The sequence below is a fragment of the Sinocyclocheilus rhinocerous genome, unplaced genomic scaffold (genome assembly GCF_001515625.1).
Source record: "Sinocyclocheilus rhinocerous isolate Xijiao unplaced genomic scaffold, SAMN03320098_v1.1 scaffold1201, whole genome shotgun sequence".
NCBI classification, from domain to species: domain Eukaryota; kingdom Metazoa; phylum Chordata; class Actinopteri; order Cypriniformes; family Cyprinidae; genus Sinocyclocheilus; species Sinocyclocheilus rhinocerous.
In genome coordinates, this window is record NW_015654059.1 from 482,329 (window position 1) to 509,057 (window position 26,729).

The 26,729-nt window shown below is 35.8% G+C and overlaps 2 protein-coding genes across 2 annotated transcripts in view; both read right to left on the reverse strand.

Annotated features, from left to right (window-relative positions):
* Positions 1-5,806, reverse strand: part of LOC107716624 (G2 and S phase-expressed protein 1-like) — a 6,475-nt gene extending 669 nt beyond the window's left edge. Inside the window, exons 1-11 of the mRNA XM_016523117.1 lie at positions 5,627-5,806; positions 5,307-5,361; positions 5,005-5,062; positions 3,738-4,374; positions 3,496-3,657; positions 2,733-2,874; positions 2,017-2,415; positions 865-934; positions 578-790; positions 155-440; positions 6-69 (exon numbers count right to left, since the gene is read on the reverse strand). Of these exons, the coding sequence (XP_016378603.1) occupies positions 6-69; positions 155-440; positions 578-790; positions 865-934; positions 2,017-2,415; positions 2,733-2,874; positions 3,496-3,657; positions 3,738-4,374; positions 5,005-5,062; positions 5,307-5,328 (2,053 nt within the window). The 5' untranslated portion in view covers positions 5,329-5,361; positions 5,627-5,806. The remainder of the gene's footprint in view (positions 1-5; positions 70-154; positions 441-577; positions 791-864; positions 935-2,016; positions 2,416-2,732; positions 2,875-3,495; positions 3,658-3,737; positions 4,375-5,004; positions 5,063-5,306; positions 5,362-5,626) is intronic.
* A 1,848-nt stretch (positions 5,807-7,654) lies between these two features.
* On the reverse strand, positions 7,655-24,965 carry LOC107716691 (plasma membrane calcium-transporting ATPase 1-like). The gene is made up of 20 exons (XM_016523200.1): positions 24,712-24,965; positions 22,924-23,340; positions 19,812-20,009; positions 18,595-18,852; positions 17,761-17,886; positions 17,389-17,622; positions 15,202-15,348; positions 14,832-15,046; positions 14,491-14,733; positions 13,838-14,079; positions 13,139-13,376; positions 12,796-12,975; positions 12,629-12,716; positions 12,435-12,541; positions 11,039-11,230; positions 10,737-10,950; positions 9,346-9,557; positions 9,157-9,264; positions 8,886-9,074; positions 7,655-8,523 (listed from the first exon to the last, which is right to left on the reverse strand). The coding sequence occupies exons 2-20, from the start codon at positions 23,111-23,113 to the stop codon at positions 8,188-8,190; spliced, it is 3,717 nt and encodes a 1,238-aa protein (XP_016378686.1). The 5' UTR covers positions 23,114-23,340; positions 24,712-24,965; the 3' UTR covers positions 7,655-8,187.
* Positions 24,966-26,729: the final 1,764 nt, after the last annotated feature.

Genomic DNA, 26,729 nt, shown 5'->3' on the forward strand with positions numbered 1-26,729 from the left:
ATTGCAGAGATCAATTAGCATCTTTTCTGTCAGCTGAAGTGTTGGTGCAGGTGCGTCCACAAGCAAAACCTACAATTGTAACATTTTCAGATCTGTTGACGTTTTCTTCTAATGCATGTCATTTAAAAATCACTTCAAATAGAGTTTATTTCACCTCTTTAACTTCCTTTTTCTCTGTGTTCTGCAGGTGTTTTCGGGTGTCCACTGTGCTTGGAAGAGTTGGGGGTTTGATGTCGACTTCAAGAGGCTCTGGATCACATGAAGGCGGCTCAGAGGGATTCTCCACAGCTGCTGGCTCACAGGGAGGAAGTTCCACAGGCTCATCCTCCATATTAAAGACCAGGGAGCAGGGCTGGAGGTCAGCTGGAGGGCAGGTCTCCTTATTGGACACTGAAATTAGCTTATCTTCCTGATTCTCACTTTCTTTCATGTTTTCAGGGCTGTACAAATAAAGTTAGACTTAGATTTATACATATAAAGAGATTGTGATAAACTGTAGAACAATGAAGATAATTTGTTGCACTATTAAGTTCCTTAAAAACTCATAAAGAATTAGTTTTAGGGGCAAAATTACTACCTTGAATGAGTGGCCGTTTGGCTGGAGGTCGATGAGTGCTCTGTGACCTGGGAAGGTTTACTCAGATGTGTCACACTCTTGGGTGTGAGTGCAGGGATGCCAGAGATCCGGCGGTTGACTGGAGTGGGAAGAGCTGAGGGTCTCCGCAGTTTACTGCCCATAGCTGAGGGCGTCAGGAGGCCAACTGGAGGACCGACTAGATGATCAGGAATACTGCAAAGACGTGCCAAAGTTAAGAGAATCCTTCAAAAGAAATGAAAGGTTATGAGAATACATGACAATATTACCTCTCCACACTGCATGCAGACAATAATCTCTTTGGTTTCATGATACGAGGGATGTCAGGCGAGGAGGAAACTATAAAATCAACAGAAGTTAGTATGGCTTAATAATACAGTAATGTCCTGGTTAAATCTCCCGAAAACATGTTCAAGTCACATTTCACCCCAAAATCAAAATAAAAGAATTAGTGCAGTAAATTCTGTATTTCTGCTAAATGTATTCCTCTTTGTAGGACCATTCAGATTTTCAAAAAAATTATTTAAAATTTTAGTTTTAGTTTTTTTTTTTTTTGCATTACTGTAATAGTCATTTAAATCAGAGTAAATATAAGGTGTTGCAACAAATACTACCATGATAGAATATTTAAATTATATTATTTATTGTTACATAAATTATGCTAAATATAGAAATATCAAAACAAAATATTATGCTATATTTTGTAATAATATAAAATAATATATTTTATATTAAAGACTGTATGCTGTATTACGCAAGTAAAATAATTAAGAGTTTTAAGAATTAATTAAAATGATTAATTGTGTACATATATATATATATATATACACACACACACACACACATTTAGTATTTATGTAGTATTTATTTTAAAATATTTTCCCGAATTTATATATATTTTTCTTATGATAAACAATTTGTAGAACACAATGTCTACCATGGAAAAAAAAATCAAAGCAAAAAAATCTGTCCCACTTTATATTAAGTGGCCTTAACTACTATTTACTTACACATCAAAAAATAAGTACAGTGTACTTATTGTGTTCATATTGTATTGCAAAACACTTTTGCTGCTATTGAGGTGGGAAACGGGTAAGGTTAGGGACAGTATGGTATGGGTAGGTTTACGGGTGAGTTAAGTTGTAAGGGATGGGTCAACAGTGTAATTATAAATGTAATAATTACAGATGTAATTACATGCAGATATTTTTCAAATACAAGTACAATAAGTGCATTGTACCAAATGATTAATTTAAATGTAAGTACATAGTAGTTACGGCCACTTAATATAAAGTGGGACCAAAAAATCTTAAGAGGCTTCATTTCCCATATGCTAAATATGTATAACTTTTTCTTAACAGGTTTAGTGAGATTCATCCTAGCAATTCCTATTAATTAACATGACTATGTTTTTATCTCACCCTCTGATTTGCGAACTCCTTTCAGGTAGTTTGTGGGTGTTGGCACCACTGGGACCTTGAGTTTGGGGTTTCCTCTAAGAGCACTACCCATCTTAGCAGCAGATGCAGGGATGCTGGATGTAGAGGCGGTCTTTTCACCTCTATTTTTTGCTGGGGTCTGAAGCTGTGGAGGTGGTAATGGGTCTGTTTTTTTAATGGGTGTAGCTTTAACAGGTCTGGGAAGGAGTTTGGATGCCCTCCTCCCCTGTGTAGAGATGGAGGTCCGTCTGCTGACGGGGGGCTCTGGGTTTCTGGTAACAACAGAGGATTTGCGGCTAGAACTTGGCAACCTGCTCATGCTGCTGTGTGAACGAGCACCAATGCTGTTAGTGCTGGAGTTTAGGGAGGAATTGGGTTTGGCTGGTGAGAGGAGTTGAGATATGTTAACTTAACCAGCAGATGGCAGTAGATACCCAACAATCTTTCAGGTACATCACTTGCATTTTAAAGTAAAAATGAAATCAAAATCAACACCATTTACTTTTTAAATACATGTTTATGGTCTTGTAAACAATTAATAATAGCTGATATCAATAAAAACTATAAAAAATAAAAATTAAATACACAAAACAAATACGTTTAAATGTGGATTTAGGCATCACAACATTATAAGGTACAGTATAAAAAATGGGTATTCATTTTTAGTGTTATTTGATGATAAAGGTATGAAGGGTCACCTTTACTTCCTGGAGAGATAGTTAGACTAGAATTGATGCTGGACACAGATGCTGAAGAGGATGAAGTGTTTCTTCTCCTGTCTACAACTCTTGAGTTCTGAAGGGAAGGAGCTTTAAGAGCAGCTGGAGCTCGCAATTCTGTCTAAATGATATAGAAAAATGTTTAAATACATAAAAAAGGTTTATCTGTAATATCAACCATGTCATACATCCTCTTATTTTGGTAGTACACTAAATGACAAAATAAGTCTACTGTACATTGTAATAACAACCTACACAACAGTTTGAAAGTTTGGGGTCAGTACATTAAAAAAAAAATAAAAAAATACATTTTATTCAACAAGGATGTTTTAAATTGATCAAAACAGACAGAAAAACATTTATAATGTTACAAAAAATGTCTGTTTTTCAAATAAATGTTGTTCTTTTGAACTATCTATTAATCAAAGTCTATCACAGTTTTTACAATTTGAACTGTTTTCAACATTAATAATAAGAAATGTTTCTTGAGCAGCAAATCAGCATATTAGAATGATTTCTGAAAGACCATGTGAGACACTAAAGACTGGAGTAAAGGTTGCTGAAAATTCAGCTTTGCCATCACAGGAATAAATCGCATTTAAAATATATTAGAAAACTTTTTTTTTTTAAATTGCAATATTATTTCACAACAATACTGTTTTTTGTATTATCAACAGTTATATAACTGTGTAATCAAAGGTTTTTAAAGAAAATAAGATACAACAGTGGCAGCTCCTTTTACCTTGTTCCGGGCCGGAATGCTGCTTCTTCCTGGCAAACTACTGTTAAAGGAAGAATCACTGACATCAGAAGCAACACTGGTGTTATCGGAGAGAAGGTCTTCAGAAGAACCAGCTCTACTTGTGTTTCTATTGCTGGGACTGCGCTTTAGTCCAAAATTACCCTGAAAAACATTGATACAGCCAAAGTAAATCTTAATGTTAAACACTAACAATCTAAATAAATAGAGGGAAGTGCTCATACTTTGCTGGGAGGATGAAGCCTAGTTTTAGTAGCCGGTGGCAGTTTGGTGCTGGAGGAAAGTCGTGAGTTCCCTTGTGCTGTGGGTTTGCTGGGTAACACCCCACTACTAGCCATAAGGGCTTTGCCTCTAGTTGCCATCTTAGGCTGTGTCACAGCAGGCCTGACTGGACTTGATGTACTGAGACGTGGTTTACCAAACCCAGCCGTCCCGTTAGACTTCAGCATACGCTTCTGAATGGCAGGTGGAAGCTGCTTCATCGGGCTGTCCTGCACAAGAAAGGTTTCTCTTTTGATGGGACTCAGAACATAAGCTGGCTTGCTAAACATGTTCAGTTTGAATGTGATGTCCTCCTCAAACGTCTCGGTCTCCTCGGCTTGGCTTGAGGAAACGACGCTGCTCTCAGCTACAGAATCTGTGACCGTTTGCTCGAGGTGGCTGGCGAGTAGCTGAGCTTCTTTGCAGATTTCATCAAACTTCTCTCCCGTAAGCGGACTCCAGCTGGGCTCTTCTCCCAGAGACGGGCCGCTGCTTATACTGTCCTTCACATGAATCTCCACTCCATGAGAAATGCATTTCTCTTTATGACTGATTGGACCCATGAAAACCTCATCCTCAACCTCGTAATCTCCTTTGGAGCTATGAGGGAACATTTCCACATGATGTTTATCATCATATTAAATCAACATTATAATTCACATCGAATAATGCAGATTAAAGGAATAATAAGCAAAAAATTTAAATTCTTTCATAATTTACTCACTCTCATGTCATTCCAAACCAAACCATTTAACCAAATTAAATCTGTTCATCATATAAAAAAGAAATTGATTTATTTTTATATTTTAAGTACTCATTTTAACTTTAGATCAAGTCTTAATCATTTTGTTATGTGCTTTTGTCATTTTTATTAGTTTTATTTATTGTTTATAGTTCTGTTTAGTAGGGCTGTGCGATTTGGGGGAAAATATCAAATTGCGATTTTTTTGACAGATATTGCGATTGCGATTTGATTTGCGATTTTAAGTCTTTAGTCAAGCTTCAGCTCAATATTGCCAATATTAGCTTTAATTTTATTTTAGTAACTGTAGCACTGATTGTAGTCAGTTCAGTTTTTTAAGTTTAATTTTCGGGTTTTAAGTTTAGTTTTTCATAAATATTTATATTTTATTTCATTTCAGCTTTTTTTCAATCAACAAAAATGATTTTTAATAGGTTTAGTCAACAATAACAACACTGCCTTGAACATATTGAACATTTAAAACAAACCTTTCAGGTGACAATGAAACATCAAAGTCAAATTTCTCCTCAGCCAGTGAAACAAAATCTAGAAGTAAAAAAAAAAAAACACTAATACAAAGAAATCAGTTTATTTTCTGTGTGTTGTTACAGTACACTTCTACATAATTAAAACTACTGTTGTTGGTGATTTGGACATGTACCGTGTTAGTGTTTTTACCATGGTTAACCATGGTATTACTATCTGCTAGTATCACTGTACCATGGTACCACTGCAGTAATTTTTGTAAGGGTAGTTTAGAGATATTGTGATTAGATAAAAAGATGATTACCACTGTGAGTGAGAGATGCCATCTGCAGCCAGGAAAACAAATGGAGGCCAAAGTCCTGCTAACATCAGTTTACAGTTAATGTGGTTCCCCTTTTTGATTACTACACGTTTGAGACATCAGCAAGTACATTTAACCCAAATTTAGTTTAAAATACTCGAATAAAACTAACGATACTCGAAAAGAGCATTTTTAGTCTAATAGCCAACATATACATAATACAAGTCATGGAGCTCATGCATTCATACGGTTTATTCAACGATCATATTCTTATTTGATCTTAAAACAGATTATAAAGTTTTAATACGACCGAAAATACTTACTGTTTGTTAGACAAAGCTCTCGGGTGCTATTTATTAATCGCAGCGTTGAATGTTCACAATAAATAACACGCACTAGCGATCTGTTTCCACATTTCAAATTTCGTGGTCAGGCTGATTTCGAAGATCACGTGACACGAATGCTGCGACAGGATTGGTGGAGCAAGTTTCCGGAACGCAGCAATCGTCGTGTTGACGTTGCGCAGAAAAAAATAAATAAAAAGAGCTTTAAAAATAATAATAATAATAAATAAAATAAATAAATAAAACGACCATTAATATACCATGTTAAAATGAATAACAATTGAATTGATAATGTGTATGACTATGTTTATGCTATTATTTTTTTATTATTGAGTAACATTTCAAATATTACTGAACAAGCCACTAACATATAATGCTTAAGAAATCAGTGGTTCATGTATATTTAAATATTAATATGAAAATATATGAAGAAAGGACATTTCTGATTATTTTAATGCACATGATTTGTTAAGCATGCTAAAGTAATAATGTAATATTATTGTTATATTATATATATGATAAGATTCAAATTAAAACCAATGATTAGGTTAAGCTAAATATGAATATTTTATTGTCAAAAACCATACACATTATTTAAAGACTTCCAAATGTAAATTAAACCACAATAACCATTTATATTTACAAAATTATATTCCATAAACATCTATCCTGTCCCACTTTGCTTCCTGTCTACTCACTGTCCTATCATAATAAAGGCAAAAATGCCAAAAATAAATCTTAAAAAAAATATATATATAATAATAATAATAATAAAAATAAATAAATTAAACACTGATGGAAAAATATTAATTCCCAAAATGGGACTGAAACTACAGTGAAAAAAAATTTACCCACAAATTCTCTCCAGTTCTTTCCTATTTTCTTTTACTAATCTTGCATTGTTTACCGTGTATACATTTCTGTAACAAATCCTATAACATTCTGTTGAAACCATTAACATATCCCCACAAGGAATAATATCTGCAGTAAAAAATAAAAATACTTCATATTACCATCACAATAATTAATAAAACAGCATCTCGACAAACTCGTGGGACTTGCGTAGCGAGTCCTCGTCTGTGGTTTAAGGAGGTGGGGTGGATCAAAACTGATAAAACACTCTAAACAGAAAATACACTGTTACATTTTAGCATTGCCTTCATCATTGGTTGATTTAAAAATAATAATAATAAAAAAAAAATGAGCACAATGTACCACTGTAAACCAGTTAACATTTCATTCCCTTAATACATCTTGTATATGCCATTTTTGCAAGTGCAGTCAAGTTACATTTCATGAAATAAGAGGCCCATAATTAATGTCTTTTACTATCCAGCTGTACCAGGGTTGCCAGGTTTTCACAACAAAACCCACCTAATTGCTACTGAAAACTAGCCCAATCGCATTTCGAGGGGGGTCCCCCGGTAAAATCGCGTTTTATGGCGGGGTTCCCCTGGTAAAATTCGCATTTTAGGAGCTAAATATCATCGGTGTCGCGTCATAGCTGTGTGGGCGGAGTCGGTGTGGAGGAAAACAGTCCTTTCCCCCTCATTGGAAAAGCATGGTGTTGACTCAGAATGGCCTACATAAAATTATTTCTGCCACTCGACAGAGCAACATACGCATAAAAACTGAGCCGTATTGGGTCAGACTGTCCGTACGGTATCTGTGACTGGACAAACGACACAACGGAATGGCCAGAGGTGTCGTTTCCCGACATTTTTGTTACCTAATTGAGCAAGAGACAGCTAAGGCTACTACAAGCCTATACGAGACGGCTTGTGAAAGTAAACATTTGTCGTTTTGTTTTGCTTAATTTTAATAAAGTGATAAAGACTTGAGTAAAAGCCTGTCGTACTTTCTTATTGATATACTAAAAAAATGTTTTAACATTCACAAAACAGGTAACATTAAGTTATCAGTCATATACATCGTCAGATCAGTTTTTTTAACTTATTAGAGGTACAGAACACCACACAGCAACTTTTCGGCATTGCTACCCGCGGAAACAGTGTTAAGAGTATCCCAATTCCGCAGGAAAACCGCGGACTTGGCAACACCGAGCCGTACCCCTTTAAAAATGTAGAGGCATTGCATCTTTTCCTAGCTTTCTAAAAATAAAAATAAAAACTGATTTAGAGGCAAATAGTGCACCTTCAAAAAGTGTTTGCTCACAATTAAACAGAGCAGCAACTACATGTGAACCTTTTGCATCCAAAATAAGAACTTGTCCAAAAACGGCTCAAACATTTTTACCTACAGTATATGAACAGCCAAAACACCTTATATCAAAATATTTGAATGAGCAAAATATAAGTGGAAAGAATTTGAACATTTGAGCAACACCGTTAATTCCCCAAACCATTCACTTTTAGGGTGTGCAGGCCAAATACGAAAAGAATGAAACAAACCCCCATGAAATAAATAAAAAAAACAAGTTTTGCTGCTTTTCCAGTTCACTATCAAAGACTCAGAAGCCTTGACCATGTCCTTAATGTGTCCTCGGTTGTTGACGTGGTCTGACAAAGGGTGGTAGCAGATTATAGAGAGGTTTCCAGACTGTGCATTGGGCTTCCAGGAGTTGGAGAAAGGATAGTTTTGGCTATATCTTTGTGCTGATGGAAGCCTCTATTGTCGCTTGCATTGTTGTTCTGATTAGGGGATAAAACTGGAGGCAGTGGGGAAGGAGCTGTGTTTCGTATAGTAGGTGCATCCTCCTCAGGGTCTGTGTCATCGATGAGAGGGATGGCTGGCTCTGAATTCTCAATACGGAACTCTGGGTGGCTCATGAAATTGTGAATGGAGCTGCGAGACTCTGGCGTCTCCAGGCCTTCGTAAGGGGACATGAAATCCCGGAAAGCATTAACCACACGGATCTGAAGAAAAAGCATCAAAACCAAATGGTAATAAGAGGTCAGTAACATTCAACCATTTAGAATTTTGGCAATAAGAGTATTTTTTGAATACTAATGCTTACCAAGGCTGCATTTACCTGATGTAATAAAATCTGATTTTTGTTTAAATTATAGTTTAACATGCACTCTCACTATATTATGATGGACTTATATTTTCAAATTGACAAACTGGGCCTGGGACAAAATCTATACATTCAAAACTTTAAAAAAATAGCAAAAGACACGTTTAATGTCACCTTCATATATACATTTTTTAAAATATAAAAATCAAATCAAACTTGTTGGGATGTAAGGTATGAAATGAAAGAAACCTCATTGAGTACCTGTGTTTGAATTCTGTTGAGACCCCTGCACCACAGAACCTGCCCCCTTTTCAGCTCCATTTCAGCGTGGTCGATTTCATCCAGGTCTTCCATCTCCTCCAGCTCATCCTCAGGGATCTCCTCCTTCTGAGTGCCATGACCCGCTGTCATCAGGAACTTCAGGCGACTTGTGGGAATTGTGGAAATCAACTGTGGGCCGGAGGTGAGAAAAACAATACATCATCCAGTGCATCATTTCAAAAAGAGTTCAAATGCTTTTCAAGCCGTATACCTGCCCCCAGAGAAGAGAGCCAAAGCCAAGGAAGACACACCACAGCCACTGCTCAACAGAGAGACCTACACAGCTAAAAGGCTTCCCTCCAAATTGCACGATTAGGAACTAAAAAAACAAAACCATGTTGGGATTCAGAACAATTGTTGATAATTGACGCAGGCTAATAGAGATTACAATGTGACGTACCTGGATAACAAAGGTCGCGAATACGATGGAGCAGAAGATCATGTTATTGAAGATGCCCTCGAAAACGTTTCTCTCGCCGTGGATCTTTCGAGCGTTAATCTCATTAAAAAGCTGCATCATCACAAATGTGTTAAAGACAATGGTGTAGTGCTCTGAAGGAGGAGCGTGAAGAGGAGTGTTCCTGCCGCTGTCAATGTCAAAGATCTGCTCACCTGTGAAAAAAAATGAAATAAATCAGAGATATAATAGCTGGTGTACTCTGACTGGATGCTCTAAATCAGGGTTTCCCAAACATTTTTTGTCAGCCAAACCCCTTGGATGTAAAATATTTACTTAAATATGTACTTGATTTACTTGAAAAGTCAGTGTTTCCTATTCAAGACTGTGGCGGCCGAAAGCGCAAGATACCTTAATCCCCTTATCAAGCCTGTTAGTGCTGAGTGTTTCAAACCGATGTGCACACTTTACTCACGTAATCAGCTTGTGATCAGGTGTTTTCCACGTCTCAGAATGGCTCAGTTCACAGTGAATGCAGTGAACTTCATTTCTGCATGTGCTGTGAGCTTAGCATGCATTTGGGAAGATATTGATGTCATATTTAATCTTTTTTAGGAAAGTGTTTTATTTTGCAGCTGTACTTTAAAGGGACAGTTCACCCAAAAATGAAACTTCTGTCATCATTTACTCACCCTCAAGTTGTTCCAAACCTGTATGAATCTCTTTATTCTGCTGAACACCAAAGAAGATATTTTGCAGAATCTTGGTAACCAAACAGTTGCTGGTCCCCATTGACTTCCATAGTATTTTTTATTTATTTTTTCCATACTACAGAATTTTTATTTTTGGGTGAACTATCCCTTTAAAGTAGACTCAAGCTTCTTTTAGTTGTGATAATGTCTCAGTCCACATTACATTCACACTGGCATTTTAGAAACTCAATCTAATAATAATAATAATATTAATAATAACAATAATAATTATTATTATATGTTTGTGTAACTCTTATTACAAAAAGGAAGACAGAAACATTACTGTTGTAAAATGCAATTGTACAGTTAAATAAAAATTAATATTTGATCCTTTTAATAATTTTATTTTACAATACAATAGTTACAATACTAATATTTATATATTAAATTAATCACTTTCAAACATTCAAACCTTCAAACTTTAAATATTTAAATGAATTTTTATTTTGGCAGAATTCTGCTAAAACGTTGTAAACCTCTGCCCACAAAAATTTTGGAAATTATGCGAATGTGTAAATAAAGTGAACCTAGTGAACTTAGTGCACGTTGCGTTCATCAACTTTCAAATCCCTCACAAACCCCCAGGGGTTCGCAAACCACTATTTGGTAAACCCTACTCTAGATATTTTGGGTAATGCTTACCGGCAAACAGCAGCGTGAAGATGATGGTTAGCTGATATACAGCATGTCCGAGGATGTTCTTCATCATGGTGCGAGAAATAAGGGGCTTGTTACGACCATACGGTTTGCGCAACAGTAAAGCCTCAGTGGGAGGCTCTGTCGCCAGTGCTAGTGATGCAAATGTGTCCATAATTAAATTCACCCACAGCATCTGTACAGCTTTGAGAGGGGAGTCCTATGCGAAGAGTTGGACAAAGCAAAACGTTTAATAGAAAGAATGAGGTGGCATTGAGGACAGGAAAAAGAGGAAGCAGAAGTCTGACCTGTGTGATACAGGCTCCAGTAAACGCCACAATGACAGCCACCACATTGACCGTCAGCTGAAACTGGAGGAACTTTGAGATACTGTCATAAACGTTCCTGCCCCACATCACTGCCTTCACTATGCTGCTGAAGTTATCGTCAGTCAGGATAATGTCTGATGCCTCTTTGGCCACATCTGTACCAGCAATGCCCTAAAAACAGATCATGACACGTCACTGTCAAATTTCATTAACTTTCCAAGTACATTCATGCTAATTTTGGAATATTGCATTAAAATGCGTGATGGAAACATTAAAGGCACAGTAACATTTACCGGTGGTCAGCAAAATTTCAATGTGTTACTTGCCATTTCTTTGTAATTAATTGTGAAATTTACTAGCAATCCATTAGTGATATTTGCTTCAAAGTAAATCCTACACTAATTTCAGTTTTAGTAAGTATACTTCAAATCCATTAACATATTTATCGACATATCACTTAAGACTTACTGATATAAAGTTATAATTAAACTTTTTTGGAGTATTTCTTTATTGCACAATGCACATTTCTTAACATTATGAATTAAATGTGACCCTGGACCACAAAACCAGTCATAAGGGTCCCTTTTTTTATTGTATATAATTTATACATCATCTGAAAGCTGAATAAATAAGCTTTCCATTGATGTATTGTTTGTTAGGATAGGACAATATTTGGCCGAGACACAACTATTTGAAAATCTGGAATCTGAGTGTGCAAAAAAAAATCTAAATATTGAGAAAATCACCTTTAAAGTTGTCCAAATTAAGTTCTTAGCAATGCATATTACTAATAAAAAATTAAGTTTTGATATATTTACGGTAGGAAATTTACAAAATATCTTCATGGAACATGATCTTTACTTAATATCCTAATGATTTTTGGCATAAAAGAAAAATCGATAATTTTGACCCATACAATGTTTTTTTGGCTATTGCTAAAAATATACCCCAGCGACTTAAGACTGGTTTTGTTGTCCAGGGTCACAAATGTGTTTTAATGTCATGCAGTTAATGTCATGCGGTTATGCAGATGAAAACGAGGCTGTGAGGGATACCAGAAGTACTAGACTGTGTAAATTTCAAAACTCACAACTTTTAAAGCTGTTCTAGTGAAAGTTTCTTTGTAAAGATGATGTGTCAGCTGAACAATCGGTTAAACCCTCACAGCCTCATTATCATTCCTGTCAAAAACTAAATATGCCACTACCCTGACCAAAGTCTATTCAGATTAAATTTGCAACTTGGATTGAAACATAGCTAGATTCTTTTCTTTTTTCATTATTTATTTATTTTTTGTAACTTTAATATTCATTTGCAATTGTTAGGTCTATTATAGTGATGTACAAGCCAGTTTTTCAATTCTGAAAAGTCCTACCATTGCAAATCCAACATCAGCTTTTTTTAGCGCAGGACCATCGTTGGTTCCGTCTCCAGTGACAGCAACTACTTGTCTCTGTTCTACGATGGTGCTATCAGTTATACCTTAAAGAGACAGCAAAACATTTTATTTGCAGTCAGACTGTAATAGTCACCACAATGTTAACAACAGTGCTTTTTAAAACTCATTACCTTTGACCAATGTATGCTTATCAGTTGGAGAAGATCTCGCAAGTACACGCAGTTTGGGCCAGATCTTGTCCAGCCGCTCTTGCTCAATCTGAAAATATGATGAGGCCTTTAATATCAACCTTTCATTTGAATAAAAACTGATCAATTTTTTATTTTGACCACCTCACCTCTCCAAGTTCATTGTGTATTCGTCTGTTGAACTCTTTGCCTTCAAGGCAAAGGAAGTCATCGCCTACATGGAGAATGCCGCACTTGGTTGCAATAGCTCGAGCGGTGTTAATGTTATCCCCTGTGACCATGCGCACAGTGATGCCTGCTCGCTGGCACTTCTTAATAGCATCAGGGACCTGTGGCGATTATACCACCCAGGGTTAGGTGTCAACAAACACATGCTGACTAATAGTAATGAGCACTTCAGCATGTCTTTGCTTTGTTTTCACTGTCAAATGCATATTTTCCATGTAAAGTGGATAGAATAGGAGGGTTATTAATGGTCAAGTGAGCAGTTACCTCTGGCCGAACAGGATCCTCAATGCCCACCACACAAATGCAGGTAAGTCCAGTCAGGATATCTGCCTCATTATCCCAATCAGGCTCCCCGTCCGAAACAAGGAAGTCCCTGTAAGCGAGGCAGATGGTCCTCAAACCCTCAGAGGCCATGGGCTCAATCACCTTTTTCACTATGTCATCCCGATCAATGGGCCTGAAGACTTTGACTTCACCATTAGCTGTCAGGACTTGACAGCACCTGGGGAAATATGAAATATTATGAAAGTATTATAACTTTTTGGAAAGTTAATGATACAAGTACGTAGTCTCACATTCATATTTAAACTTTGAACCATGCAGATTTCACATTCAAGTTCGAGTTTTCCTGTGAATATGGTGCGTTGACCAACAGAAAGGTGCTTGGTTTGAAAGTGACTTCTGTGTGACTGGTGCTTTGTGCATGACTATATTACTGAGAGTGGACAAAAGACCTTCTTTGTCAGTGAAATTTTGCTAATGTAACAGCATCTTCAGTGTTTTCAAAATGGTCTATTTACCCAGGAAAACTGGACTAAAATATTGATGACTCAACCTGAACTATAAAGATTTTTTGACCAATGAAGTGCTCTATTGAACGAGAACATCCTTCACCATAATAATACCACCTGTATTATTATCTAGCAAATAGCAAATCACCTGAAATATTAAATGCGTACTTACTTCTTCAGGAGGATTTCTGATGCTCCTTTGCTGAACATACGGTAACTTCCATCTCGATTTTTTAGGACTGTGCTCATGGATTTCCTGACTGAGTTGAAGGTGTATACTTTGTACATTTTTTCCTCAGGATATTCGTTGCGAATGGCTTGGTAATCTTTTCGTAATCCAGTGGTAAACCCTAGCAAGGCACATTCAGTTTTGTTCCCAACTTGACGGGGCAGACCGCCCTCTTTCTCAGCAGGCTAGACAGAAAAAAGGGTTCATCAAAATCATGAAACCAAGTCTAGTCTAAAAAAAAAATAAATAAAAAAATAAATCACATTAAATGATGACTATAAAAGTTTAAATACAGTGTGGTCCAAAAGTCTGAAACCACAATGATTTATCTTTAAATAAATGATAATAACTTAAAGAAATATTTAAATAAATAATCTTCAAACAAACATGAATTTGAAATAATGACAAATTCTTACATAAATTGAAGAAATTAAATATATATTTGATCTATTATATTTAAAAATATATTAACTCTTCACTTACATTTTTTATGCTGAGTTCTATGTAACCAAAAAAAAATATTTTGTGGTCACAGTTTTTTTTTGGATCCTCTGTATATTTAAAAGTACACATTCAGGCAAAATATAGTTTGTTACCATTATTTTTGAAGTATATGCACAGTTGACACTGATGCCTGTGACGAGAAGATTCATGATGTTGCCAGGAATCAGATCAGGTTCCGGGACCTTCTTGTAGTGTCTGTCTCCAATATAAACCTGAACCACTGTCATTCTGTTCATGGTTAGGGTGCCTGTTTTATCAGAGCAAATTGCAGTGGCATTTCCCATCGTCTCGCAAGCGTCCAGATGCCTCACCAGGTTGTTGTCCTTCATCATTTTCTACAGGGAATGACAGATGATTTTACTACATAGATGATTTTACAACTTTTGTATGTACAAGTTTGTCATGAAACTTCTGCAAAAAAAAGACCACATACTTTCACAGAATAGGCCAATGAAATAGTGACAGCAAGCGGTAAACCCTCAGGCACGGCAACAACCAGCACAGTGACGCCGATGATGAAGAACTTGACAAAGAACTGGATGTAGATAGGAGTGCAGTCTTTAATCCAGGGAAGCCCCTGAATCCAGAAAGTGTCCACCAAAAAGAGCACCACAAGAATGAGGACTGTGATGGCTGACATGAAGAGCCCTGGAAAAAACACACACACATGAACATCACATAGCCATTTAAAAGTCTTTCTTGGAGTTTTAATACAAGGAAAAACAAATGAAGTGGACCAAAAAGAAAAAGTTCTGCAGACTGTAAAATGTTTATTTATTTTATTTATTTATTTATTTTTTTACCTGCTTTCCCAATTTGTACCGCTAGTTTGGTAAGCTTCCCTTGAAGTACCGATTTCTCTTTCTTTGGAATCTTGTTTTTTTTCGGCTCTTCTTCTGTTCCATCATCACTGTTGAGGGGCTCCATCTCCACTGTGCCTCCATCCTTCTCTGAATAAGGCAGAAACCAGTGATGTTAAAATAAATCTAATATAAATGTACTTATAATCTGTTTTATAAATGTTGTCCTGTACAATGGTTATGATATTGCATGTATCAAACTGTTAAAAAAAATGTTTACCAAAAAATGGTTTGTCATGTAACATAAAATGCGCTTTTAAATGAGTTTTATTTACGTCAAAATATGATTTAATATTACTGAATCAACCCAACATCATTACATTACAAAATACCTTCTTATTGTAACTACTGCATGTTCACTTTTTAAAGTGTTTATTAGGCTGTCAGAAATGTTGCAAGCAGAATTTAAAGTCATATTGCCCAAATGAACACCAGAATGCAATACACTACTGTTTAAAGGTTTGGGGTCAGTAAGACTAATGTTTTCGAAAGAAGTCTCTTATGCTCACCAAGACTGCATTTATTTGATCAAAATAAGAAGAGTAATATTGTGAAATATTATTACAATTTAAATAACTGTTTTTTATTTTTATATATTTTAAAATTATTTATTTCTGTGATGGAAAGTTTAATTTTTAGCAGCAATTACTCCAGTCTTCAATGTCACATGACCCAGAAATCATTATTGTCAATGCTGAAAACTTAATATTTTGCTTTATATTGCTTAACAGTATATTATATTAAATTAAAAAAAACAGTGATACTTTTTTCAGAAATTTTTTGCAACCTTTTAAATTTTGTTAATGTCACTTTCAAACAATGTCACCACAAACTTTTGAATGCTTGTGTATGTCAAAATATTTGTGCTAAATGGCGACAACTCCAACTCTGACTTCTTATTTATGTGTGAAGTGTTGTTTCAGAAGACTTAAAAACAGTTTAAAACCATGTGCAGAGAAAAAGAAGAGGAAATGCACTGGAGATTTACAGCATGTGTCTGCCTGTATGTGTTTGTATGTGGACAAGAGGAAAAAGCAGAGCTGTAGGCCCTAATCTTCTTACTGCTAATCAGCATGAAAAGAGCACAGTTAGCTACTAGATTCAACCATATGTTCACAGGACATTCTCACAACTTGTTCACTCAATACATGAAGAAAGAAATACACACAATGATTAGTTGAAAGATCAACTACTGACTGAACTATGTCACTGACTGCTATTTCATGTAATGTTCCTGCAGTGGTTCTCAACTAGTTTTGTCATACAAAAGTAACAAAAAATTAACTTAATATTAAATACTGAAATGTGTTAATATAATAATGAACTACATAAGCCCATCAATGTACAAAATTATTAATATAACAGGTTGAATAGGGAAAATGTCAAATTTGGTTTTAAAATATATCTTAAATTTAGATGGGTTTTTGCAGGAAAAAAAATTGTGGCCAACACAAACCATGTATCTTAAGTGCACATGAACCCATGAAGCAGTCTGGTTCATATTTTGTTGCATTTGCATAGTTTGTTCATGTTTTCTGACAATGAGAGTATGACACCTGGCTAATTTGATTAGATTTATCCAAGTGGCAGATGAATTTGCACAAAACCAACTGGTTTTGATCCACGTTTGGTGTTGATTCACCAATAAAAGATAAAGGAAGCAATGCCCAATTATATGTTTAGCTGCATATTATTATTTGCATTTAGCATTTTTTTAGCCATGACAACAGTGACCCATTTTTACATCACGACCCACCAGTTGAGAATCACTGATCTAAAGGAAACGCTATGATATATGGTTACAGCATATGTGCTAATACACACCTTTCTTTTTATCTGTTGCATCTGGCTTTTTGGCTGTTAAAAAAAGTGACATGGATCAATCAGATATCTGTGATTTCTATAGATACTGATCATTTGGAAATGATGTGACTCTTGCAGTATCCTTGTCGAGTATGTTTAAAATGACGTATCTAGTCCCTGGCCAAAGCAATGCATTTCAAATAGTTAGCATATTTACTACCGTAATAGTTTAATTTGGAGTGAAAACCCAAACTTGGTTAGAACTGAATGGATACTTGAGGATTTATTTTGGAAATGCGTTTCAGAAACCCATCTTAAGGAACATACTTTTCTTTTTTTCTTTCTTCTCCTTCTTCTTCCTCTCCATTTCTTTCTTTTTCTCTTCTTTCTCCCGCTTTTTCTCCTCCTTCTCCCTCTTTTTCCTCTCCCTCTCTTCTTTTTTCTCCTCATCATCATCATCATCATCTCCGCCTCCGAGGAGAGTGAAGATGATTCCCGTCTGAGAGTTCACCCCCACTGCTGTGACCAGCATTTTTCCGGAACCCTCCATCACATGCGTGCCTGAGCAAACAGGGCAAAAATGGGCACGTAACCAGGTACTGTATGTAAGTATGACAATGGCAAAACTGCATTAGTCTTGACCTTTAGATTGCTGCTACTATTATTGTCACTTTTTAAAAAAAAAAGCAGAGGCAAAACCTGAAAGAAGCATGGGGTCTTTGTCCACAGTTTTCTTGACATGGTCCGACTCTCCAGTGAGGGAGCTCTCGTCAATTTTTAGATCGTTGCTTTGGATTAGTACACCGTCAGCAGGAAGGAGGTCACCTGCAAGCACAAAGCAAAGGACAGATGGCGTCGCCTGAGACACAATTGGCAGATGTTTGCATAGCAAGCCAAAAGAGAGGTTTTCATTTGAGCACAGCAAATGGCAACTAAAAAAGCAAAAACTAAAAACTATTTTATATGTTTTAACATTATTTTTTAAAAGAATAGTTAAGCCAAGATAAAAGATAATTTTGTCATTTATCTTCATACAGCTATTTTCTGAACAACAACAGTTCATTCCATGACTGTCAAGCTCCAAAAAGGAAAAACACCAATGAAAGAACTAAAAAAGCAGTTTAATTCTTGACTTGCCTTGAATCTTTAATCTAGCACATTCACATGCAGAATTTAAAAGATGGTGTGTTGTGTTCATTAATGTTACACAAGACTCAAATACTATTTCAGTCTTTCTACCTTAAAATGTCATGTTTATTTGCTTACTTGAAGCTTATTTGTTTATTTGCTACAATTAAATGGAAAAAGTGAAAGTAAATCCTACACCATTTTTTTTCTCAGTGTAGATTTTTTTTGTCCTTTTTTGAAGCTTGACAGATATGGTCACCATAAACTGTCTGTCTATGGCAAGAGCTGCATAACCATTCTTTAAACATTTCCATTTAACAGCATATGAGTTTAAAGAAATATGTCAAGCCTAATTCTTAATTGTTTAATATATTAAAAGCATCTTAAGGGAGACCATAATTTTACCATATTTTACTTGTGCAATGTCTCCAACCACAATCTCGGCCACAGGAATCTGAATGACTTGACCGGCTCGGAGGACAGTGAACTTCTGCTCTTGTTCAATGCGGCTCTGCAGTCCACGGAATTGCTTTTCCTTACTCCAGTCATTAAAGGCTGTGACAAGAACCACGCAAATGACAGACAAGAAGATGGCAGCACCCTCAATCCAGCCCGCCTCTGCCTCACCCTCGTCCTCAAATCCTCCAGCCGCTCTACCACAGACTGCACCAATGAGAAAGTCATTGTAAGAAATAGCTGCTACAGCAACTTGTGTGTATAAATCTAGATTATATATAAATAAGATTATATATATATATACACACACTTCTGTTCAAAAGTTTGGGTCAGTAAGATTCTTTTTTTTTAGTACTTTTATAGTACTTTTATTCAGCAAGGATGCATTAAATTTATCAAAAGTGATAGTAGACATTTATGTTACAAATTATTTCTATTTCAAATAATTGCTGTTCTTATAAACTTTCTATTCATCAAAGAATTCTGAAAAAACTTATCACAGTTTTCACAAAAATATTAAGCAGCACAACTGTTTTCAACATTGATAATAAAAGAAATGTTTCTTGAGCAGCAGATCAGCATATTAAAATGATCATGTGACACTGAAGACTGGAGTAATGGCTGCTGAAAATTAAGCTTTAACATCACATGAATAAATTACATTTTTAAATATCTTAACACACAAAACAGTTATTTTACGTTGTAATAATATTTTACAATAGTATTGCTTTTACTGTATTTTTAATATAAATGCAGCCTTGGTGAGCATACGTTTTTGAAGCTTCCTTCAAAAACATTAAAAAAAAATCTTTTCAACCCCAAACACTTGAACAATATATGTCTAAAATGTTAATGAGATATTTGAGGTGCATAGTTGCATTTACAAGCAGGGTAAGCAGGGTGTGAAGGAAGTGAAGGACTGTGCAATTGCAAACACAAAATAACATGATTTGCAGGATTTTATGGCTAAATGCACAGCAGGGCTCAGGTAAAAGTATTTTTTCCCCCTAAAAACAGAGGCCCTGAGTGAGCTGAATACATAATAGCACTACGTCACCTTCAGGATATGTTACAATTTCAAATTCATTGTTATTCAACAGCACCACTGAGCAAGAGAAACAGAGGTATATTATTCATAGTGAGCTTAAAATCCCTATGATACTCACATTCTCTCTCTGCATTAGGAGGTTTATAGAAGGAAAGGCCTAAAGATATTATGGCTGCAACTTCCAAAATAATTAGAGTCACATCCTGCAATGCTTCCCACACTAGCTGAAGGAATGTTTTTGGCTTTTTAGGAGGTATAAAATTCTTTCCAAATTCTTCTTTTCTTCTTGAAATGTCATCAGAATGACCACTTAACCCTAAACAGAGAGAAAGAGCAGAATAAACATTAAGATATTTGGTATAGAAACAAATAACAAGTAACACATTGAACATTACTCCAATAATCTGTTTTATTTAAAAAAAACTTTTTTTTCAGTGTATCACATTACCATTACAGAAAATATTAAGGTATAGATTATAAAAATTATTAAGATTACTGTCATAAAACAGAGCAAAAAGCAAATAACCACAACAAATATGTAACTTTTTTTATTTTTTGCCTTTTTACCATATCAAATAAGCTTACTGTTCTGGTTGTAAAAATATTATACCATTTTTATCACACCATATAAAAATAAGATATACCATTACAGTCAAGATATCTAATAGCATAATTTAACACCTCCGGATTGTACAAAGATTTCTGGTGGGTCACTCAAGATAATTATTAATGACCATGTTTCAATTACATATGACGTTTAGATGACCTAAATATCCTTATCGCGTATCTATAAGTACAGAAAACACTTGAGAAATTGAATTGGATTTAGAGAGGGTTTTTACTTTGCTTTTCATTTTAAATATAATGGATTCCACAAAATATCAATATTTCCACTCCCCACGCAAGCAAGAGCACAGTCTGAACGCTAACACAGTGTAATCCCTCTCTTCCTTCCCTTGCTCAATTACAAAACGCTAGTCCTCTGCCCCCTCAAAGGTTTAGCCACTGTTGGCAAGGGCAAAAATGAATGTAAACCCCATGCAGCAGAGCATCGGCCAGTGAGATTAGCGTGAAGCGGAGCAATGAAGAGCCTGCCTCGGTTTAAGGTGAGTGGGATTACATGAGGTAAATTGATCTGGTCCCACCTGTCACAACTACAACAGTCTGTTATGGCTCATGACACAGCTAAATATGTCAGTGCAGAGTGGTAAGCCAATGCATATCGAACTGGAAAATATCGATGGATGACAAGGTAAATAGGACTTAAAAAGCAATAATCAAGGTCTGATTTTAACAAGAGATAGGACTCTTTCATAACAGACAGATTGTGTATTTATAATACACATAAAAATCTTAAATGAAAGAATCACATGAGGAGAGTGTAAACATATTTCGCTGGAATTATCAAGGGAAACATAAGCTGATCATGGTGTTAGACAAATGATTGGAGTTGATCTCGTTGAAATAATATAAAGACAGATTAGTCTAAACTAGAAGCACAGAAGGAGATGAATAAAAAGTTGAAATAAGCAAAAAGAGGAACTGTAAAATCCAAGACAACATGATGGTAACTTTGATAACCTAAGTAACAAGAAAGGCAATAAGTAAGAAAGAAAGTAACAAGAAAGGCTAAATTTCTTATGTCTAATGTCCGGCGGTTAAACATCTTTTGTCAGCTGATTGACACATTATAACTGTAATGTAGTTAGAAATGATGTACTGTAATAAACCTTTTAAAATATTGGTCATATTATTCATTGTAGCTTTCATTCCTAACCAGGGTCACTTGGAATGATTCAGAAAAAGATATAAAATAGAAATAATAACTGAAATTATTAGGGCTGTCAATAGTTTAAAATAATGGTAACACTTCATAATAAAATGTACCATTAGTTAACGTTAGTTAATGCATTAATGCTTTGATTTTAATAATGTATTAGTTGAAATAATCATTGACTAAGATTAATAAATGCTTTAGAAGTATTTTTCATAGTTAGTTCATGTTAACGAATGTAAACACATGGAACTTATTTTAAAGTGACATAATGATAATGCAAAATGATATGCTGTAGACAAGAGTTAGACTTGAAAAATTGAATATATCCAGGTAAACTACATTTGCTTGATGGAAATCCTTCATAATATGGTCAAAAATAGATATGCCAACAGATTAGCGACTGTATAAAGTGGTACAACTTCTTAAAGACACAGCCTTTCAACTGGATCATGCAGACAAACTATGTACCTCATTATATGTCATTATTGCTCCACTGTCAAAGGGAAATTCTGAGAGAGTCTTTTAAAGCTAAAATATGGTCCTTGATGAAAGCTACAGTGCTAATGGGGAAAGGAAAAAGCACATGGAAAAAGATGTCTGAAACTTCTAATTGCTAATTAGTTATTTAGCTCACACAGTTATCCAAAGCGATTACGCTGCACTTGTTACGGAGACAGTCTTCCAGGAAGAGCCTGAGGTTAAGTGCCTTGCTCAAGGCTGAAATGGTGAGAGGTCATGGATCATCCCCCATGAAGTTTGAACATACAACCTTTGCTCAGCTCAGATCTATAACCACCAGGCTAAACCAGCCTCAGCGTCACTAAACCATTTGGTTAAATAAGAACTGAGGCTCAGCAAAGCTGAAAGTTATGTTTTAATTGTTTTCTAGGAATGCATGATATATAGGTACCGTCTTGGTAACTGGCAGATATTAGAGATTTTTAAAATGCATTGGTATTACTTGATATTGGATATTTAATTGTGCATGCTTATTTCCTCAGTTTTTATATTTAGATTACCTTTATGGTCAGTTAAAGCTCACCTATAGTTAATGTTTAAAAGCACACAATTTTATACACTGTTAAATGCAGTCTTAAGCAAATCTTAAAACTAATATCCATGTTTATACTGTATATTATAATGTTGTGATGCCTAAATTCACTTTTAACATTTAACATTTAAAATGACTGATGGTTTTAGTGTTTTATTTTTAACTGATTTAAATTCAATATTGACTATTTATTAGTTATCGGCTACAATCTGAAAATAATTATCTGAAAATAATTATCAACCTATTGGCCAAAATGGCAAATTCTATAAATTTTCCAATTTAGCTAAATATACATTTTTAGCCATTTTTAAAAAAATTAATTTTGGTGATAAAAGAACAGTGCATTTTATCAATGTCATTTAATGCATAAACATTAAAATTGGTAGCAAAGGAAATATTTACCATCTATTGGTGATGATTTTAACCTGGAACAGAGTCCCTGAACATCTCCATAGCAATCCCGAATCCTTTGTAATCCATCTGTCCCTCTGAGTTCCATGAGTGATCGAAGTTCTTTGAGTGTGCAGCCAAAATCTCCATCATGATTGGCCTCTGTCTTGTATTTCGACCTACGGAATGAGTTTTTGGCCATAGTCCCGCTGAAGTGCACCAAAAAATGGAGGAGAAGTGGCTTCCCTTGAGGTAAGCAGTGACAATATCCAGACTTAATTCCTCAGGGACGCAAAAACCGACTCTTCTGATGACACACCAGATGTAATTCAAATGCCATTTCCATTTGATTTTCTGGTGTATTTTCTCTCATCTTAGGTTGATCAGAGTCACAGGAGGTCAAATCATCAGGTTTGCACCAAGTTACATCTAAAACAAAAAAACAAAAGCAAGTTCATTACATGCTCTATCATTCCCGTGTCAGCTTATATAACCATTTATCACTTGAAGCCAAATAAAATGTGATTATTCATGGACTGTCACATCTGCCAGATCAAGTGATACCACTGTCAATCAACAAAGGAAGTCACATCAAACCGTATGTCACTGGTTAAAGATGACGTTGATAGGTATGCAAAGTGACAGTTGGCTTTTGTAATGGCCCTTGAGTGGAAAGATCCGTTACGTCTGCTTAAAGAATGGAATGCTAAAATTAGTTCTGTTACATAAAACCAGCGTCTCGTCTAGAAGAGAGACCTGCCAAAGACATTAGACATGATTCAAAAGTTGTGTTAAAAAAAAATATAGTGGGAAATAACGTTTTAGAGGGTATTCGAAAGAAAGTGTAATTTAATGAACAAATGATTGAACCAGTGTTATATTAATATTGTTTATTATTAATATTTGTTAGACTGAAAAGCAGAACATCCTGTGCCTGCTGTGTCTGCTGTTTTGCTGCGCTTGCTATATTTTGGGGCATAGACATTACTCAATGGTCATAAGACATACCACTGCCATATTAGGATATTTTAGCTCTTGCTACATTCTCATTGCTCAATATTTCACTTCTGCTTGACTATATATACACATCAAATATCCAATAAAACTGAACTTAGATTGAACTGCACCACTTGTGTCTGTTTCATTCTGGGCTCCCAGGTACCTGTCTCCTCTGCTCCATAACCCAACCGGAGAATCAGATAACCACTTTGGATCTCTACAATTAGTTAAAATACATTTATTTTAACAATATTTCAGTTTTAGTTTATTTCTAGTAATTTCAGTGCTTCATATTACATTTATTTCAGTTAGCTGTAAAGGCAGTTTTTCTAATGGTCATTTAGTTCAATATTTTATCTTTAGTTTTAGTTTTAGGTAATTATAATAAAATAAAATAAAAACCAAATAAACAATTTTCACGCAATGAAATCTAGGATTTTTTTATAATTCTAAATTATGTTGAGATTCAAAGGCTGTTTGAAGTGACATCTAAAGCCCTCTCAAAGGTCATGGACAACAAAACATGTTTGGGTCATCTTGAATAAATTAGCATTTTTAAGACTTTAAAGCACCGCTTTTTTCTTTGATCATTAAATGTTTGCTCACAAAACTATTGGAGTTTTACCTTTACCTTTTTATCTGCATCAAATAAGTCTTTTATTTCCCAGCTACAGAAGAAAACTTGCCAAACAAATGACTAAAACAATGATTTTACAGAAGCACTAAGCACTAAACTAAAACAAAACATGATAGTCAACGTACTTCAATTCCTTATCATAAAACAGATGGAAAAGTACTCACAGCTTTGTTTTACATGTCCATTCCGGCAACGACGAGACAAATGCAGCCCCTCGACCAGCACAGTCAAGGTGCTGCTTTCAGAGACTGAGCGACTCACCGTCACATACAATTACTCCAAACAACGCAAAGTCTGTATTACAAAGCGAAATGCCAAAAATTCTCCTTTACTATAATTATTTGACCTTCAGTGGACGGTCTTGAGGAGCACAGTCTCCACTAGAGGAAATGGCTTGCTGAATGATTATCTCAGGAAAGCTTCTTGCTTAATCTAATTAGTCAATCTGTGGCAGTAGTGAGACACAGAGCCACTGCTGCCGTAGGGAAGACTATGCGCTGTTGAACACAGACACACATATTCACTCATTCCTAGATAGTACCCTCAGTTCATTCAGACTTCTGGGGGAACTAAGTGCAGCCGGATAAAGCCTGAGGCACAAGAGTTGCTCTTCTCTATACAAAAAGCTTTTATTTGGTACATTTATTTGAATCACAAATAGACTTGTACCAGTAAAAGAGGAATTAAAGAAACGCAAGAATAAGGCTGAAAGAACAGCCTGAGTGTCACTATTAAATGTTTTATGCATCATTTATGTGAGGACCAAACTGGTATTGTAAGATTATATTTTGATAAAGAATATCTACACACTACTTTCAAACTAAATTATCTCAAAAATAAAATGGATATGGAAATAATTTGTGAACGTTTCTGTGACAGAATACTGAAAATCTATATCTATTCATGCTGTGAATGAGGAGTGTGAGTCACATTGTGATGCTGCATGATGCTCTGCAAGTCAGATGTGGAATCCTACTGTCTAAATGAAGCAAATAAGTGAGAAATGTTAATGAATGAGCATTTGACAGGAATAACTTGCCATTCTAAAGGACAAAATAAATATATATCTATATCTGTACAGAACTTTTACTACCTAATATGTCTAGTGTTGTATATTTTTGCTGTATGACAACAAACATCACATAACACCTTACCAGAAGGCCATTTTTTTCCAACAAAGAAATAGGCTAACTTTTCACATAGGCCAAGCTCTATAAACACTATTCCCCTTTTTGGCACATGAATCAGATTTGTTGAACTGTCACTGCAAAACTCTACACACCAAGGAGTCTCAGATGAAATTCGTGCCACTAGTTGACCATGTCCTTGTCCATGGTATGACTATGAGGGAGGCTGGGCAATGAGTTTAGCCAAACTTAAGTTGCTTCACCGTTGCCTCGATCATAAGAACCTTCAGGGAGGAAAACAGGTAGGTGTACCTCAGTGTACTCTACTGTGATACAGAAAGTGAGCGGCGCCTTTCTTCCCCCGTTTGTTTTTGGCTTTTCTGAAAAGAGTTTTGTTTTTTCCCGTGTGTTTCTCCCCGTCATAATGGAGGAACGAGCACTGTTCATCACAGTGGCTCAAGCGAGCCCAGACCCCATCGTCTTCGCAAGGGCGTTTGTGCCGCTTTCCCTGGCCAGCTCCCTCGAGGGGGAAACCCTCGCGACGCTGTTCCGGATCGGGATGACGTTCCATCATCCCACGGAGCTCCCAGACATCCATGAACTGGTTGAAATGCGTGTGTCTCACGGTGAATGCGTGAGACTTGAGAGCCCTGTTATATAGTTGCATTGCAAGGGGTGGTGCAGTGGTTTATCCAACAAGAATTGTACACTACATATAGGAATGTCTAGCAAACAAAGGGTTTTCCTTCCTGATACCTCTAGAGCCCATAGGATATAGATTACATCTGTACTTTATACAAAATGGGAACATGGGCAGGAAGTTCTGACCATATTAGGAGCACATCTGGAAAAAGGATACCTCAATTCTGAGCAAAAGGACAGACCGAACTCAAGCCCCCACCATCTTTCACCATTTGAACCCCAAGAAGTAATACACATATGTGCGCATGCGTGTAGGCCTATACATTGAGATGGAGAGAGGTAAGACTACCGAGAGTAGAGAGAGAGGCAAACTCACAAAAATATTCTGGCAGAGAGCGTGATATAATCTAACA